The sequence below is a fragment of the Amblyomma mixtum genome, chromosome 10 (assembly GCF_055824585.1).
Source record: "Amblyomma mixtum isolate Tamu chromosome 10, ASM5582458v1, whole genome shotgun sequence".
In the NCBI taxonomy this organism is placed as follows: domain Eukaryota; kingdom Metazoa; phylum Arthropoda; class Arachnida; order Ixodida; family Ixodidae; genus Amblyomma; species Amblyomma mixtum.
The window spans coordinates 83,492,937-83,511,891 of NC_143021.1; the positions used below are offsets into that span (position 1 = coordinate 83,492,937).

At 47.4% G+C, this 18,955-nt stretch overlaps 1 protein-coding gene across 4 annotated transcripts in view; it reads left to right on the top strand.

The window, feature by feature from the left end:
* LOC149326311 (tRNA (34-2'-O)-methyltransferase regulator WDR6) overlaps window positions 1–18,955 on the top strand; it is a 194,460-nt gene that overhangs the window by 18,671 nt on the left and 156,834 nt on the right. For all 4 annotated transcript variants that reach the window (XR_016286457.1, XR_016286458.1, XM_089564005.1 and 1 more), the window contains exons 7-10: window positions 1,494–1,556; window positions 9,224–9,271; window positions 10,020–10,192; window positions 16,702–16,862. Coding sequence is in view for 2 of the 4 variants with exons in the window: in XM_089564005.1 (XP_089420131.1) it covers window positions 1,494–1,556; window positions 9,224–9,271; window positions 10,020–10,192; window positions 16,702–16,862 (445 nt within the window). In the remaining 2 variants the exon portion in view is untranslated. The remainder of the gene's footprint in view (window positions 1–1,493; window positions 1,557–9,223; window positions 9,272–10,019; window positions 10,193–16,701; window positions 16,863–18,955) is intronic.

The following is an 18,955-nucleotide window of genomic DNA, read 5'->3' on the forward strand; positions in this document are numbered from 1 at the left end:
CCTTACACGCACGGCTTGTCTCACTGTCTCAAGAAGGTTGCCGGCAGGTATGATGTCGATGTTGTGTTTTCTGCTCCCCACAAACTGAGCTCCATGTGCAAGCAGGTTGCACAGGCTAAGGAAGAGAAGAAGGAAGGCTGCCAGGTACGCCATGTTTCACCCTCTGTACCATGTGCAGAAAACGTGGTGTACAAAATTCCCTTCTCTTGCGGTGCTGTTTACGTCGGGCAGACCGGCAGATGCGTAAACAAAAGGCTCATGGAGCATGAAAACACAAGAAAAAGTGACCCTCTTAGCCACGTTGCCGCTCATTGTCAAAAGTGCAAATGCCATCATGAAAGGGAGCAAGAAAGGAAATCGGAACAGGACGGCGGGCTTCCGCGCACAAAGTTCCGCTGCAAAAAGTGCAAGTGCGCACCGGAGTACAAGAAAACTGAAGTTCTGTTCCGCCATAAAGATAAACTCACGCGCGAAATAATGGAAGCGCATCACATCCAAAGGCAAGGTGTCGAATGCATCAGCAGTCCTTCCGTGGCACTTAGCAACAAGGAATTGGCTTACATCACTTCACATGTGACATAAGTTTTGATTTTCACGGCCCTTTTCACACTATCTTCTTACTTCTTTGTGTTATGTTTTTGTTTTTGTTTTTGTATATATACCCTTCCGTCCTTCAATAAACCCAGTTGATAGTCAGCGCTTGTCTTGTTGTTGTCCCGCCTTTTTTTGCGCTGTTCACCAGTATAAATGCAGCGTTCACAACAAGATGCAGCTCACTTAGTCTGCTGTGTATTGGGCTTGCCAGACTCCATGATGGGGCTTGTATAGTTGACTCGTGTTTGAAATTTGGAATATTCGCACACCCCTACTTAATTACCATCTCTCCCTGACAAAAAAAAAAAAAGGCAGTAATAGTAATATGACCCTATGCTTTCCTCGGTCTCAAGGCTGTTGGGTTTATTTCAGTAGTGTGTATAGTTAATAAGCTCTACTACTTGTGCAGGCAACTGTGTTTTGCTCGGCAGCACTTCGCTCGGAGGCACACCCTGAACGACTCATTTTGATGCATTTGCGTTGAAAGCAGTGAATACAAGGCTTCACTCGACTGAATAAACGTTTTTCATTTATTCATTCTTTCTTTTTTTCCTTCTTTTCTTGTGAATGCATGTACATGTTCCAAATCTTCAATTTGTTGCTTCAGAAGCTGCTTCAGTGCAACTTGTAGCAATCACTGTACTAGCTGCTTATCCCTGAGTACTTAGCGAGATTTTTTTGCTGCGTATGGTTTTGATAGATAAACTTACCCAGCTCCATTAGCAAAGAAAAGTGTGGAGCTTTGGGAAGGCCAGATCCTTTGTTAGAGCCCACCAGTGCAAGATAGCAGCACACCTGCATTGACGAGGGGGTCCTGTGGGGATTGCATCTTTTGTGTGAACTTTTGTTTTTGGTGGCACAACATTCAGTGGGGTCTTTCTTCCTCTGGGGTGCTGTAGGATGGCCACATCTGCTTTTGGGGCTGTCCAGGAAACCTCATCAACCGGATGACAGCACCAGGGGTGAGTCTTTTCCAGGTGGTTCTGGGACACTGTGGTGGGGATGTTGACAAGGGTTCATAATGCCCCCTGAAGACCCTTTCAAGAGCCCTGAAATCTTCTCAGAAGTGGTAGAGTTCCTTGGATTTCTTGAAAATAAATGGGTAGTTTTTGTAAACTGCTATGATTAAGACCGCTTTCAGTCAGAGTTGAATCTTACCAGTTCAGACTTACCTAATTTGGCCACCAGTTTGTTCACTTGGGTCCCATCAGAGTTTTGGGTCCCATCAGAGTTGCACATACAGCTGGGGCTTGTTATAACAAAGTTGAAGAGGCCCGGTGATTTTACTTTGTTATAACCATAGCTTCGTTGTAGCCCGTGTTGACCAGATTTCGAAGGGGAATCGTCTTTCCTTCGTTACATCCATTGTTTCATTATAATGAGGTTCAGCATGAGAGAAATTCCCAGTAATTTAACACATGTGTCATTGTTATGCAAGCGTGACGCCATGCAGCAGGTGAAGCCAGAGAGTGGTGGTTCACCCAGCAGCACCAGCAACCACTGGAGCTGCCATCAGCACATGCCACTTTTTGTCTGCTCTGTTCCCATGGTGACGAATGGCTGACGAAAAGGAAAGGCACACGCTCACATATCTCCAGTGCAGTAAAATGCATGAGATTGGGCTCCCTTTAGTGTGGCCACTTGGTAATGCAAACAAATTTTCATCTGGTCATCGCAGAAAGTGCAGTTTCCTAATTGTGCTCTTTTTTTCCGTGGAAGGCATGTGTCTAGACTGTCACGAGGCTTACATTGTACCGCTAATATTTTTCTTCCAATGTGCCAGCGCCTTCCGGAATGTGGTCTCGCTGCATTGCAACCTCCTTTGCGCCGAGCTCTATGCGACAGTATGCGAACATCAGTTGCCCCATTTTCTGGGGTGCATTTGAATGACTGCTGGAATATGGGCTTTCCTTTTCCATCCTCGGCCACTATCTTCACTGGCTACTTCGCTTCACTGGCTCAGTGCTCCAAGGACCTGATCCTCGGCCTCGATTTTCTTCGCGAAAATGACCTCCTGAGACTGGCAGACTGAGGTGGGTGAACGGGACCGCGAGAAGACAGCGTGCGTTACTCCCGACGGCTTGTACGACCTGAAGATGATAACCTTCGGCTTGCGTTCCACTCCTGCCACCTTTCTAGGAATGATCGACACTGTCCTCGTTGGCCTCAAATGGCAGTCCTGCCTCGTCCACCTTGATGACGTTGTCATCAAGGTGGACCACCTACGACGAGTGCCACCTACGACGAGCATCTCAAGCGCTTGAGTGCAGTACTGGCGGCCATACGCTCAGCCAGCCTCTCGCTTAAACCAGAAATATGCAACTTTGCTTCCCAGCGGCTGAAGTTTCTGGGCCACGTCGTGAGCACTGAGGGCGTTAGCCCTGACTCCGACAAGATGGCTGCCATCGCTGGGTTTTCGACCCCCACTGACGAGCATGCTGTGCTCCATTTTTTGGGTCTCTGCGCCTGGTACAGACGTTTTGTGCGAGACTTCTCCCACCTAGCCGAGCCTCTAACTCGCTTGACAAAGGACGACCAGCCTTTCATCTGGGCCCAAGAACAGCAGGAGGCCTTCGATGACCTCGGAAACCGCCTCTAAACTACACCCATCTTTGGCCACTTTGACGAGGGGGCGGACACGGAACTGCACACCGATGCCAGCAAAGTCGGCCTGGCTGCTGTTCTTGTTCAGTGGCGGGATGGAGTTGATCGCATGATTGCTTATGTAGGCCGCACACTGTCGCGATCCGAGGTGAATTTTTCTACCACAGAAAAGGAGTGCCTTGCTGTCGTTTGGGCAGTAACCAAAATTCGCCCGTTCTTGTATGGTCACCCATTTCGAGTAGTGAGCGATCACCACTTTCTTTGTTGGCTTGCGAATCTTAAAGACCCCTCAGGAAAGCTAGTGCATTGGAGCCTCTGGTTGCAGGAATTTGATGTTACCATTGTGTACAAGTCTGGCAGCAAACACAGTGATGCTGACTGCCTGTCCCGTGCTCCTATCCCATACACCCCTGCTGATTTCGAAGATGATCCTGCTGTTCTTGGTGCTTTCACCACGTCTGTCCTTGCTTAAAAACAGAGCATCCCTTCATTGCTGGCGCTGCACAGTTTGTTAGGCATGCAGAAGCCACCCGCCAACTAGCTAAACAGCGAACCAGTATCCAGCAAGAAATCGATGCTCAACGCTAGAACCTTCATCACTGGGCGGTGCTTTACCACACTGGTGACCAAGTTTGGGTTTGGACCGCAATCCGTCTGCGGGGTCGCTCCGAGAAACTTCTGCGCCACTACTTCAGCCCCTATGAGGTACTGCGCAACCTTAGTGATGTCACCACGAAGTGCTTCCGCAAGAGTCTGTTCACTCCTCCAGGCGGCAGGCAGCTTCCGAAATCATAAAAATCTTGCCAGGATGAAGCCCTACCATGTCCGCTAGGACTTACTCGGCCAGCTCCGGCGCCACTGACTCTGTTCCGTACCCCGTGATTCTGCCCCTCCTTGCTTCTCCCTATGGCATCGGGTCGATGCCCTTTCAAAGAGGTTGGTTGGTTAATGGGGTTTAACGTCCCAAAGCGACTGAGGCTATGAGGGACGCTGTAGTGGAGGGCTCCGGAAATTTCGACCACCTGGGGTTCTTTAACATGCACTGACATCGCATAGTACACGGGCCTCGAATTTCTCCTCCAAAGAAATTCAGCCTCCGCGGCCTGGATCGAACCCACGTCTTTCGGGTCAGCAGCCGAGCACCATAGCCACTGAGCCACCGCGGCGGCTTCTTTCAAAGAGGAGGAGCAGTGCTACACTGTTAGCCATTTACTGGCGCCACCGTGCGGTGCGACAGCATGCACTGGTCTTCCTCGTTCTTCCCTGCTCGAGCGTGGGTTGGCTGAGTGTGCCAGCTGTGCAAGTTGTGGTGTGCTTTTCTGCCCGTTCTGCTGAAGACCTGCCAGCTCTCGGTGACAATATAAATGGTGACACTAGTTTTAACTCACTACAGCACTTAAACCAACCTGCTTCAGGAGCTACAATCACACCAGACAACATATCAGCAGTTATATCGCCGTTTTTTGTACCTCACTTGGCCTAAGGTTCAACTTTACGTCACAGCCATCATTCGGCCGATGAAGCCGAAACAGCGCCGAGAAGAAATTCAATGATAAATTATTTAGCAGGCGCAGGTGAACACCACAGGGTGCTCCATGTATAGCAATGTCTAACGCATCATTCGGATGAAGAAAACAGAGAAACAAAAATTTGGTGTCCATAGTCCTTTAACTTAGAATGACGTGATGTTTGCCAGTGAACTGATTTAGCAACGTGCTTTTATTTTTGCGGTTAATTTGTGCTGGCCATTGGGCATGTGTCCAATCAGCGATACTTTCAATGCATGATGTATTTGAAGAATTCGCGAAGACTGCTCTAATTCGTAATAAGAATGTGCATCACAGCATAAAAAAGGGACACATAACTGGGGCTTCGCTGTAGTCGGAAAAATTTTACAGAACAGTACTGGTCCCATCTAAAAGCCGTGCCCCGTCAAAACCGCGGAAAGAAAGAAGTGTGGCCCTTAAATTTAGCACTGTCCACCTTTCTGTGTGGTTTATGTTAAATTTAGCGCTGTTTTTATGTTTTGTTTGGCACAGTTCTCATCTCTGTGCACACTCACTGCCTTCGCCTTGCTGTCACTACGAGCTGAACCCCTACCAGCGCAGTGAAATGCGAAAATGTTTGACGCAGATAACCAGAAAAGTAGCACGACAACAAAGCAGTAACACTAAACTTCTGCTGCTGTCTCCTTGTATGTGAAAAGGTCCCCACATGAACCTAGTTTCATATAGGCCATTTACAGAGAGCAGTTTCCTTTGTGCACGACAGATGGCACTGCTCGGAAGACCGCCACTTCTGGCCTTCGAAGCCGGCGTTAGCAGCATCGCCGCGCAGTGCGAAACGCTGTTGCACAGCTTGTGTACGAACGTCAAGTGACTCTTAAACAACCCAGCTGTGATGAGGATGTCATGCGTATTGTTGAATTTATTTAGCTGTGAAGGAATTTAGCTGTTTGTTGAATTAATATCTAGAGCTAATATCCCCGTAGTGTAGTGTTGGGAAAATAGATGCGCTTGTTACATGAAGGAAACCGCGACACAATTGCCACCGTTTTTGGAGGAGATCTCTTGCGAGTTCATGCTGCTTCCAAGCAGAACAGAACGTTAATGTGTTGTTTTACGAGAAAATAAGCATATAACAAATGCTGCACACCAGTTTATTTCAACGCCAGCAGTAGCTGCGGGAATGGCAGAATGAGCTAACATGCCTGTCACCTTTCTCACCTCCGACAAACACCGATCCAATACATCGAATGATCGGTGCTTTTTTAGACCTTTGCAATAAGTGCTTCCTTGGCGCCCGCATGTGCTCACTAAACTGCCGTGCATATTTAACGCTAGCACGGTGGAAGCGGCAACTGAGCATTTGCAAGAGTTCTCAAAGGAGGCACTTCGACATGCAGTTCTGTCGCCTAGTGCAAAGCTCTACAGAAGTGCGCTAATGCATGGTACAGCGGTGAAATTTATCATGACAGGACTTTGTATTTTTCGCTAATTCCGGCTGGCTACATTTGTGGGTGTTGAACTCCGGAGCAGTTTTCAGTTTTACTTAGTAACAGAGCACAGTTGAACGTCGCTGAGGTTCTGAAGGAGTCCTTGAAAAACATCCATACTCTTCCTTTGGAAGCCGGGATGTTAACGAAGGATAAAGTAAATATCTGGACAATCGGCCGCTGATCACACGCACGCGGACGTTCGGGTGTAAGTCGCGTGCACAGTGCTGAGCAGCGAAAGTTCTTGATAGCTGTGAACACATATTCCTCCATTTGGAAAAAATATCGAGCTCTTAAAAGCATGCTTTCAGGCGTTGGCTTGCTTTTAATCTGCAGTCCGACAACGAGTTATGCAGTCCACAAATATCGTTACGTGGTGAATTGATTGAATAAAAATGAACGCGCAGGTAGCTGACTGCTGTCTGTTGACACATTTGAGCCAATGCTGGCAGTCTGAAGGAGACGAGTAAATCAGCTGGTTGAAGCAAACATTTTCCAGCTCCAACACGTTCTATGCGCACTCACATGAAATTTTCGTGGCGTCCGGCAGCTCGTTATCCACAACGAGAGCTGGAGCCGTTGAAACGCGAAGGTCGGAAGGCCGGTGATGGCGGAATGGTCATGTGACCAAATATGGCGCCGCCCATGTTCCCGCGCTGTTGGCGCGGTCAGCAGGCTGGCAGGTCAGCAAGACCATCAGAGGGAGCTAAAAACAAGGTGCAATAATAGTGGTACGAACAAATTTCATGTATTTTTTTTTTTCATCCAAGAAAAAAATATCACATTTGTTTATGAACACGATAATAATAGTTTACTCTCATTTTTTGAACTATAAAATAGCTTTCAGTTGCGTTCACGCAATACTGATTTCCTTTGACGGATGGAGCTCCATACATTCTGCCAGGAGCAGTCCCCAGCACAGGGCGCATGCCCTACAAATAGGTTGACTCTGCATGTGGGTCAACCCCCTCCATTTCAGATGGTCGTTTTTGTAAAGACCTATGCAGCAAGGTCTCAGTGCTGCAGAGAAGGTTGCCTTAGCAAGGGGGCCCAGTGTCGCCACAGCTGGTCACGGGGTGCTGTGGTAAGGCAGCTGTGTCCCCCTCATTAGCTTTCATGTTGCCAGCAAAATGTTAAATTGCACAACCTTGGTCTCTTCCGACATTGCTGCATAACAATTCCTACCACCGACAAACGCTGGTGTGTGTGAGGGAACCGTTTGCGGGGGACGAGCATGTCCTGCCTGGAAAACTGTCCAGCAAGGTTCCTGGGGGAATTTTTGCATGTGCCTGTGCAGCCGACTACAGCAGTATTTGTGTTTCATTTCGGCAGTCTTTACAAAACAAAAACCCAGCACCCACTGCTGTGTTCGGATTGCGGTTTGCATTGCCCTATCTGGCTGGGTTAAGCCCAGGTAGGTTAGAGCTTCCTCAGGCTCAAGCCGGGCCCAGTCATGTATTACAGAAACCAGGCCAGGCTCAGACCAGTAATTACGGCCGATGCAGTGCTCTACACTAGCGTAAAGAGTGAAGTTTTGAACCGCTTGCTCGGTTTCATTGAAACTTCTGGGGCTAGCTTACATCACTGCTGGGGCCATGTCTGCCAAATTTCATTATTCTAGAATAAGTATGAAGCACATTATGCAACCTTCATGCCAAGCATGACTATGCTTGCTTAAGAAAGTTATTGTTCAGAAAATAAGGGTAATCTTTTCAATTTTTTGTGTTATATGGCCTTGGGAACATCCAGAGCACATAACTGTGGAAGTGTTTTGCTTAGCCTTGCTAGTGAAACCTCGTTATAGCGAGCTAGTAAAAAATCGTAGAACAGTCTGCTATAGCTGAAATTCGTAATATAAAATTTCGTCCGAAACGCGCTCAATAACGGCGCAATTTAGTCATTGAAAGGACAGCATTTCTGGCGATCCTTACAAGAGAAGCGGATAGATGTTTTCCCAGGTTTTGGTGGCGTTTCGAAGACGCTCGCGGCTATTTCCGAAGACCGCAAAAAACCGAGCGCCAGTTAGGTTGGCTCCCCCGCACAGCACCACAAGCGCAGGTTAAGCGCCGGCTACTGTGGCTTCCCTGCATCACAGCCGTGTCGCGTGGAAAGCGGTACGCCAGAGCGAAAGCTGCCGCCGTGTTCACCACCACTGCGACAGCCGACATGAGCGCAGGATTGTTACTGCGTGCTTACAACCACCAGTGCCGCTTCCATGGCGCTCTCGACGGATGCCAGAGGCGTGAACGCGTGCTGACTGCCGGACTGCAACCCTACACACCGCTTTTGGCGAATGCGAGATGAAAGTGCAAACCTTGGTGCGAACGCGTGCCGCATCACCACCAGTCATTTGTGCAGTGCGGCGAAGCCTGCTGCCTGCCATCCGAACGGCACAGTTTGGCGCCGGGGAGTTCGATATACCCAATTCATGGCCAGCTGCATTCGATATATAAAGTAGAAATTACATGAATTAGTCAAAATATTTACGAAGAGTTCGATATAGCCGATAATTCGTAATATCCGTGTTCGTTACATCGAGGTTTGTATATTTTAAAAGAATGCTACCGTATAAATAATGGCATGGCATTGGTTTTTTATTTTGCATCATTCTTTTAAACTCATTTTTTACCATGAAAGAAAGGAAAAAATAGGCAGACTGAATTACAGTTGCGTTCCTCACAGAATTTCACTTTAGAAATCCTGCTACAATACCAATATTATCAAGTAATATCACCATGATAGTTTTCCTGAGCTGACAATGAACTGAAGAAATAGGAAATGAGACAATGGGCTTGCAAGATTGAAAATCACCCCACTTTATTTTCCAGAAAACCCCACAGCTGAATAATGAAATTTGGCCAAAATGGTCTCAGCAGTGACATAAACCAGCCCCGCAAGTTTCAGTGACATCAAGCAAGAGGTTCAAAAATTTACTCTTTAGGGTAGTGTCCCACCTTAAGACTTGTCACCTAAAGCACTTAGGCTTAGTGTTTCTTGTACATTCAGTGGCCGTTTTATACCTTCACCCAGGGTGGCAGTATCTGGTGCCTCGCTGTCAATGAAGAAGAGACACTAGCGGTGAGTTGCAGCAGCCTTCCTCTGCTTGTTATGCTTTGTGGTACTGTTCGTGGCTGGAAATTACGCGTGACCTGTAGTAGTGATCTTGCTGCATTGTATATGTGCGTGCAAGGGAGTGACCGAGAAGCGCGTTGTCCAGGGAGAATAGGCCGGAAGCAGGACGATGGCTGCGACCGGGTATCCTGTGTGGAAAAACGTTCACTTGGTGGCGTGACGAGTCGGCCGCTTGTGCTTGCTGTTCAAGATTGGTTTGCAGAGGCCTCCCATTGCACTTGTTGCTGTGGATTCTGATTGAAATGTTTTAATGCGAAATATATTGTGGTGTGTGGTTGCAGTAGCTGTAAGGACTGCCGGGGTCAAATTAATCTTGCATTTCACATTGTATTTTTGCATCTATTAATTTTGTAATACCCCGTACTCAGTGCCCTATTGCGCACTGTATGGTACTGTGAACACAGGTGAACTGTTTGCACAGTGCAGGAACAAAAGGGGAGCACTGCAGCAGCATTTAAATGGGTTTGTGTTAAAATGAAGTTTTTACTGCCATCTTAGAGCAGTGCTGGTTGCTCCTGCTTTCACAGCTCTTGACTCTGTGTGCACACTGACGCTGGGTAAAAAGCCTTGGCTCATTCCATGTGGCTGCTGTTTAGCATAGTGTAAACTGCATTCCTGCTCAGACTTCACACTGCTGCAAGCCAGGCACAGTGTCGGTGGGGGCAGGGAGACAGCTCTGTTGGTTGCTGTCCAGGTGACGGGGAGCAGCGGATCGGCTCTGAGCCTGTGGCACATTCCGGAGGTGGTGAGCCAGTCCAGCAAGACGACCTGGATCGAGGCATTTAAGGATGGCACCGATTTCCCCCGCAACCTGGCCATCCTCAACACGGGCGCCAGCATGTCCCTTGTCGTGTCCACCAACGAAGGGTGCGTTTTGAGGGAAGGGGTGATGGGAGGTTCCTTTGTGCTATGCTTAAGGCCTCATTGTGAAGTTACTTCCCGTTACAACAATGACATTTCTAGGTACTGTGAAGGCTTCATTCTTGCTGTGGTGGACGCCAGGGCTGAACGTAACCTTGTGTACATAATGTTTGAGTCTAACATGTGAAGAAAATTAAGCCGACTCAGGCCAACAAGTTCAGCTTTGCAGGGCAGTTTGGACGTCCTAGATAAGCGGGTGAAGTGAATGGGTGAAGCATTTCTTGGATTGATGTTTTGCCCACATGAAAAACAGTCCAATTGACAGTATCAGTTGATTGCACAATGTGCAGTTTGGTGTCATAATACTTTTACCTGCACTTCTTAGGGCTACTGAGCGAACTGTACGTTGCTCAAGGTACCTCAACACATTTACTTTTAGGTGATCAGCATTAGCTGATTTGTCAAAATGCTTTTCCAAGGTAACTTCACTCTATCACTAAATGGGTGTCAGCTTTTTTTTTTATATATCTCGAGTGCCTGTGGCAAAGTGAGTTATCAGTAGGAGAGGCGTCAATGTGTGTTCCTATCTTAGTGTCATGAAGCTTTGTAGCATCAGTGTTTTGTGCGTCTTTTGTTGAAAAGTTCTGGACAGGTGGGTAGGAAGTTGTGTAATTTGTTGGTATGCAGTCAGCCCAATTACTGAATATGTGGTCAGCAGAACACGTTACAACGGAGAGGACAGTACAGCATACAATAGGCTCATTAATTCAAACCTCATGGGACTATAGGTTTTCGATTGAACTATCAGATGTGCGCCTTATAATAGGATCTAAGACATAATGTGATTTGCTTTGTGGATGTGTATGCATGTATACCGGGTGTTTCGCCCAAGACTTTACACAATTTTTAAAAATAAGCTTTTGGAGTTAGAAGAGCGGTGTAGTGTATGAGAATACAGCTACGATGTGCTAACGAGCAGGCTGGTTAACTAATATTGAATGGTTGACTTTTTAACCATTACTGTTAGGCTCCTTAAAACCATTACTGTTAGGCTCCCTAATTATTGAGGGGCGTGTAGCCCAATGTAAGTAATATCCATATCAGTTCTTAGAATTTGTAAAATGCGGTTACCCTCGGGGCTGTGGCCCAACAAATTCTGGCTATTTCGACGAGTTACATGCACGGCTGAGGCATGCAATCCCGAAAACGCATGTATTTTGGTGCAGTGTAGCCAGAATTTATTAGGCCACAGCGGCGAGGGTAACTGGGTTTTTGAAATCCTAAAAACTGATATGTATATTACTGGTGGCTACAGGCCTCTCAGTAAATAGCCTAACAGTGCTAGTTAAAAAGTTAACTATTTAGTATTAGGTAACAGCCTGCTAGTTAGCACGTCTTAGCTGCGTTCTGATGCACTACACCGCTTAAAATGCTATGCCAGAGCAAGCTCAAAAACCCTATTTTTGAAAAGTGTGTAAAGTCTTAGGTGAAACGCCCTGTATATAGTATATTGGAATTTTTTCTCCACGAAAGCTTAGCTGTAAGCAATATTACAACATAAAATATGCTTGAAAAGCACTGATTTGCTGATTTAGCCAGCAGACTCCAACCGGTTGGGTGGTTGGAAAAGAAGAATAATGTGCATGGTTTCCTCATAGAGTACAACACGTTAATTGGGACATGAAAAGACAGGTAAAAAAAGTCCAAATTATATGAGACAAATTATATCATGGCCTCTAAAAACACCGTCTCTCATCATAGTAAATTTATCTAATGAAAAAATGGGCATTGGTTGTCTTGCGGGCCAGTTTTCACTGGGGCAGAACATTGGTTTTTCTCAGTTCTGCCAACGCTTTGTTGTGTGTGTACTGTCGGGAGTGTCGAGTTCACAGGTGCAACACGGTAGTGGTGGACCCTGCTCACAAGTAGCAGTGACCACACTGCAGGCAGCTCGTGGTGAGCGCACATTTTCGGCTCAGAGGAAGAACCACATGGAGAGAAGTGAGGGGAACACACATTCTAAAAATAAAAATTCACTGTGGCTTAGCTTGGTTAAGCCCGGTAATTGCGAAAGCAACATCCGTACCTACGCCATGGTACAGCTGGTGGTGGTGCTTGTGGTTAGACTTGTGGCGATGCATCTGTTATACAATGTAATCTAATGTAATCTAATCTAATCCAATCTATTCTAATACAATCCAGTCCAGTACAATCCAGTCCAGTACAATCCAGTCCAGTCAGGATGCACCGCCGTCGCACACGGACGGCGCGAGATCGCGAAGCAATGTTAAGCCGCTGGTGGTTGGCACAGCTACTGCTTTCTAGCGACCTGAGCCGAGCCTAATCTCTTCAGCGTAACGCCACAATCGCGCTCCTAGCGGAGAGCGCAGGTGTTTGGCGCCGGTGGTGGCCCCGCCGCGGCTTGCGACGGCGCGAGTCGGTCGCCCTTCTCTTTGGCGTGACGTCACACAGAGGTCATGCGAAAGGTCAATGGTGGCACCGCTGCGCCACGGCAAAGGCTGAAAGTGCAAGTAGTAGAGCTTCCGCTCTAAAAAAAGTCCAACAAAGTGGCAGTCTGAGTGAGAAATGGGGCGCAGCTGGGCATGGCTCACTGATCCGTCACTGATAGACGCTATTGCTGCGGGCTGGTAGCGAACCTTGCAAAGCCAAATTTCAGCTCAAGTGGCACCGCAAACCTGACACATCCAACCTTGGCAAAAGCAACACTTGGACAGCCAAAGCGAGACCTCAGGTGGCCACCATAGCCACCGCCATGCCTAGCAGATGGTGTGCCTAGCAACACGACAGCGCACACGCGCTCCGCCACCGCCTAGCAGAGGGCGCTAGCTCCTCCCTCTCGCTCTCTCCGGGAGAGGAGGGGGGTGTATATACCGGTGTGCTTCGGCTCGACTGAACAGTCTTGTCATGGACAAAGCTGAGGAGACAGACAGAGGCGAGGAAGAAGCAACGTGCTTTCGCATTCCTTTAGGTCAATCAGAGTTAAACCACAGACAATTTTTTCGCATACTGGGAGCTTTGGAGGTAGACAAAAAGTCTAATTTTTCTAATTCGCTTGTAACTCGTAAAATATAGCGCAGAGAAAAGCACAAAAATTTGTGGAATTTGAAATTTTTTGTTTAAAATGCACCAAAACACAATGATAAATGTTGACATAGACTTGTACACCATAAAAGAGAACTTCTGGTCAAAAATATGCTCAAAATAATGTCAGGTCAAAAAACATCTGCTCAAAAATAATGAATATATTGATGAGAAAAATTACGGGGCCACTAAATTACCATTATGTGATGAGAGGTCTTCTCCTTGCTTGAAGGGTTGTGGCGCATTGACTGCATGGCCCTCCACCTCCTCCCTCTCTCCACTGGGTGGAGAGGGGGAGTTTTCTTCCTCCCCTCCAAAGGGACATTCTCGCTAATGTTACAGCTTTTCTCATTGCTGCGCTCATTACTTTTAACAAAGTATTTTTTTAAGGTTTTCTGTTTTGTGCTGTGCAAGACTATATCCAATGCTTGCCTTCTTGTTTTGGTACATTTTCAACAGAAAAATAATTCCACAATTTTTTGCATTTTCTGTGTGCTCTATCGCTGCATTGTCAGAAATTTCTAAATAAAACGTTTTCTGTCATTTGCTAAATCTTTTACCCTTCCATAAGCACCATTAGACCGTTTCATCAGATTGAAATACTTCTAGAAAAAATTTAGTTCATACGGTCCTCTACCCATTATATCGGAAAATCTAAGTGCCATCAAGATGTCAAAATATTACTGAAAAAGTGATCTGAAAAGTGTTATTTTTAAGTGTGGGGAATCTATGATGGTTGAGAAAATGCTGGATCATTTGGCATGGAATGACCCTACTGTTTGATTAGACAGCATGCAACCTGTGCTCTGGTCATGCAAACTGAGTACAGAAATGAAATCCACAAACGACCCATGACTGGAAGCTAAAATTAACTGATGGGTAATACCAAAACCTCAGTAACTCAGACTCAAAGGAAACGGAAGAAATGACCCGATTGTCTGGAAGTCGAGTTTTATTATTAAATTCCCCATTCCCCCCCCCCCCCCCCCCCCTCCCTGAAAAAAACTGGCAAAACTTTTAAAATACAGTGAAGCTTTGAGGAGTCTCCATCGCTCAGATAGTAAAAATCCCATGACAAATACGAATTGCTGGAGGAACAGCATGGATGCAAGTGGGGGGAATGCACATTGACGTCGGAACAGTGGTACTGCTTCTAAAGGGACAAATGACCAGCAACACGCCAGTCAGTGCCTGAAAGCAACACGCAGCTGACAGCTAGCGGCAAAGCTCCTGACCTGAAACTACTCGGCCAGGATTTCTTTTTTTTTGGCTTTTCAGGAGCCCCATGCAATATTCTACAAGTTGACCAAAACGGTGTGGCAGAGCTCAAAAGGACAGGTGCCATGGGTCTGTGCATTTGGCATGGAACATATTATGCGGGCGTCAAACAAAAAAAAAAATAACGCACGCTTTTGCATTGTGATTGTTCGAGGCAGGTGGTTGGTCATCTTGGTCTCATCAGGTATGTTATGCAGGAAAGCCCACTTGCGGAACTTTGCACGAGGTCCAAACCTATCAGCGTCCGAATGTGACCGTTCATGTGATAAATGACGGACATGAAAGCGAAGTGGATGCATTTTTATCGTGTCCCTGACACTAAACTCGATCTTCCGATAATTTGCTCAGATATTGGGGTTTTGCCACGGTTGGATTGATGAAACTTGGCGAAGTATTCAATCGCTGCTGAATATTGTGACGAAGACGACGAAGCTGGCAGTGGCGCGAGACGGAGTGCTCGCACTAGGCCAGCGGCCATTAAATCATCTCTTGTCCATGGTTCACCACGCCTCATTCTCCGGCTGGCCGCCACATAACAATATATCGAAATTTTCAAATATTGGAGCACACCGAGAAAATGTGAATGAATTTGTATTTTTTTCATTGTAAACTTTAACAGGCCTTGTTCTAAGAAGTTGGTGGTGGCAAGGCATTGAACTGTAAGCCCATAAAGATAGCCTAGCTATGTTAGAAAGAATGAAGTGGACAGGAAAATTCTTGCTGTTCATGGCTACAGTGATTGATGTGTTCCTGAGAGAAAGTAATGGTCCATGTGTTAACGTTTACTAAGGGCTAGTAAACTCCATATCTGGGCTTGTCTATAATTCATTTAAGTGTGTTGTAGTGTAAAAGATGCAACAGGTAGATGAAGAAGCTCACAGAGCAGTAACTTTTGACTGATTTATTTGTGAAATCCTGGGGGGAAATTAATGCAGGTAATCACAAGAAACAAGGGAGCAAAACAAAACATGCATTCTGCCATAGAGTGGTAGGGTGGGCAGTTCTCTCCTTCAGTCTGGCAATATGTGCACCTTCTTGTGTTAGGCCATCTGACGTCGCAGAAGAAGTGGGCTTTCTTATCGTGCATTATGAATCCTTCTGGTGTTGTGTAGTATACCTTATAATCTTGTGTAAGGGCCGCACCCATGTATGGGCCGCGCCCCCTGTTTTGAACTTGACAGTTGTGAAAAAGATACGGTTATACATTTTTTTTATATTCGTGTATATCCTGCACCTTCAAAATTTGGACCCGAATTTAAAAAATAAAGTGCAGCCCTTAGAGAGGTTTTTGCAGCATGCCTTGTTTGGCCCCCTTTTCTCCTTTCTTGATGCATGCAATTCTGAAACTACCTTCACCGTAGGCTTGCACAAATGATATCTGTGAGTTCTACCTGTGACAGAGAATGGGCAAGATGAAGAAAAAAGGACAGTTGGGTTCTTTCACTTGCCCGTTGTTCCAGTTGTAATTCTATTCCAATTCAGACTGTGCAGCTGCGCAAAATATGTCACATCGATAGATTGCGGTGAGTCTTCATTCCGCTAACGGTGTTATCGCGTAGCTGCTGTGCCACTGCACTGGCAGGAGGCTGTTTTAAACGCACCCACCGGTGTGGGACCCAGGTTGCTCTTCCTCACAAGTGCGAGGAGGAGTAACTCCTACCAGTCTCATTTTTGCGTGGACAGTTCTTCGGAAGGCTGTCTGTTTAGTGTCACTTTTGCTGAGTCACCTTCTTCTGGCGTCTTCTCTACAAGTGGAGGGAGGGAAATCCCCCAAACACCACGCTGATGGCGCCGGCTGGGCTGCAGTTTTCGCCTTCGTGGCCCTCCTAATGTTAACCAAAAGAAGGGGGTGTCAATAACTAGCACTTGTGGAGCTCTCTTTGTGCTGCAGAGGCAGCAAGAACTGCACAGTCAGATGGTGCACAAAGCCTCTACTTCGCTCATTTATCAGCCATCTCATTCAAGTTACGACCGATGAGCATTATCACTCGCCAGACCAGTGTGCCAATTCAAAATCCTGGCCAACCCGTTTGGCTAGCAGCGAAGCTAGTGAGTGTATGATCACCATTGGTTTCAGTCAGTGAAGAAAGGATGCTCACTGTTCCGAGAACTGAGCAGGCTGCTGGCTCATGCAGGCGGCTTCTGCGGTGGTCCCTTGGCGGCCCTGGAGGTGGCAAGCGGGAGGAGCTTATTAAGCGAGACTACCTTGCGTCGTACAGCGTCCTTGCTGTCTCCCCAAACCGTAATCACCTGGCCCTCGGAGGGATCCGTGGAGACGTGGCCATCATCCGATGTGGTAGGTACCTTCAGCTAAGCTCAGCTTGTGCATGGCTGATGGATGAAAACTTGACCAAGTGGCTCAGGGCATGTCTACCAGCGGTTTGCTTCAAGTGTCACGGCTGTGAATAGCTATCAGTGTCTGAGGTTCCTGCTGCAGGGAGTTACCGTCGCTCATTTCTTTTCCCTCTCTCCCTTTTCCTGCATCTCCTGACTGCCCCCTGTGGAGTTGCTGCTTTCCATCTGCCACTGGTCCACAGCTTGGGGCACAAAAAGCAAGCAGTGGACAGGATGGGTTATGGTTTGTGGGAATTTAACGTCCCAAAGCAAGTCAGGCCATGAGGGACGCCGTAGTGGAGGGCTCCGGAGATTTCGACCACCTGGGGTTCTTTAACGTGCACTGACATCGCACAGTACACGGGCCTCTAGAATTTCGGCCTCATCGAAATTCAAGCACCGCAGCTGCAATCGAACCCGCATCTTTTGGGTCAGCAGCCAAGTGCCATATCCACTGAGCCACCACGGCGGCTCCTTGTCAGAATACCGGCATACAGCCAGGTTGGCATCCACAGAGAATTAACAGCACCACGGCAGCGATAACAGCAAGTGCATTCAGTGGTTGCCAGCATCCAAATGCCTGTGGCTATCAGCCGCACTCACCCGTATTTATTCGCATGGGGTAAATTTTCTATAAAAAATGTTTGAGCACCGAAAACGCAAACAAGTAGCATGTTAGACTACCCTTGCCACACGCATGCGCTACCCACGGTTTACACATTACGCCGCTAAACACGGTTATCGCAAAACGAGCTTGGCAACCTCGGTTTACGTTGTTAACCAAGAAGGTAGAGTGCAAAAAGTGCACGGGCTGGCCCGCTTCAAGAACGTACTTTCTTCGCACTAAATCATGTCTCAAGAGCAGCACATCAAAATAGGCAGCGTGTATAGTGCCACGCGACGGCGCTTTTATGCAGACTTCGATCTTGTCTGAAGGCGCAGCAACAGTCTACTGCAGCAACGTCTCGTGGCGCTCAAGCTACGCATTTTGCTGCCGTTACACCAAAAAATGTCTGGACCCTGCCACAGCGTTAAATTAGGTGACACGTTTGCAACACTCACAGCACCGGATTTCGCGCGCTTACCGCAATCGTGCCACCCGCGAGCGCGACAGACAACGGCGCTATGGTGTGCTACTCCCTAGTCGTCGCTAGGCCTAACTTGTTTTGCATCGAAGCCACAGTGGACGGCGCTTTTGAATTGACCAACACTATACTAAATGGTCTACTTATGGCACTGCCTTACTGACAACCTCATTGTTTCATATTAAAAGAAATATATTCGATCGATTTCAGCGACGCCTTAGCAGCGAAGCTGGTGTGCAAGCAGATCGGGTCAGCCGCACTGCAACGGCGGCAGCTGCTACGCGGCTGCGAACATAAAAGTAGCTTGTATCACAGTTATTACTCCTGCCAGCAACTCAGTACAGGTCAGCGATCCTCAAGGAGGAGTCATTTTTGACACTCCGGTTTCCCAGAGCTTATTATTTACGAGAACAAGAAAGTTTAGCACGGTTTTCCTATGTTGGCTCCAGGGATCTGCCATAGAAATGTTTCCTTGGCGCAGGCGGCTTGCGGGCGGCGCAGCGATGTATTCGGTCATGGAGGCAGTGCTGCAACCGGACTGCGCCGTCGGGCAACACTCTTGACACTGCGCCAACTACGCTGCAAGATATTTGCAAATGTCGCTTCGCTCCGGACAACCACGTCACTTTGTTCGTTACAGCGCAATCCAGAATGGTAGCGAGCCTTGTGACAATGGCGAACCGTGATTCGAAATAACCACAGTTAAGTTTGGTATCCGCGGTTAAGCATAACCACCTTTATACTGCCTGTGTGACTGCAGGTCAACCAACAGGCGGCTGCCACTGTAATGCTGACAAAGCAAGGTGGTCATCTGCACGTGCCATCTGTCAGACAGATGGCAAGTATGGTCATCGTCGGCTAGACTTGGCACACGGCTAATTGCAGCGGCAAGGTTGGGGTGCAATCATTACGCGGGGAATAAAAAAAATAAAACTTTGCCAACAAAATTCAGGGGTGCGATCATTATACA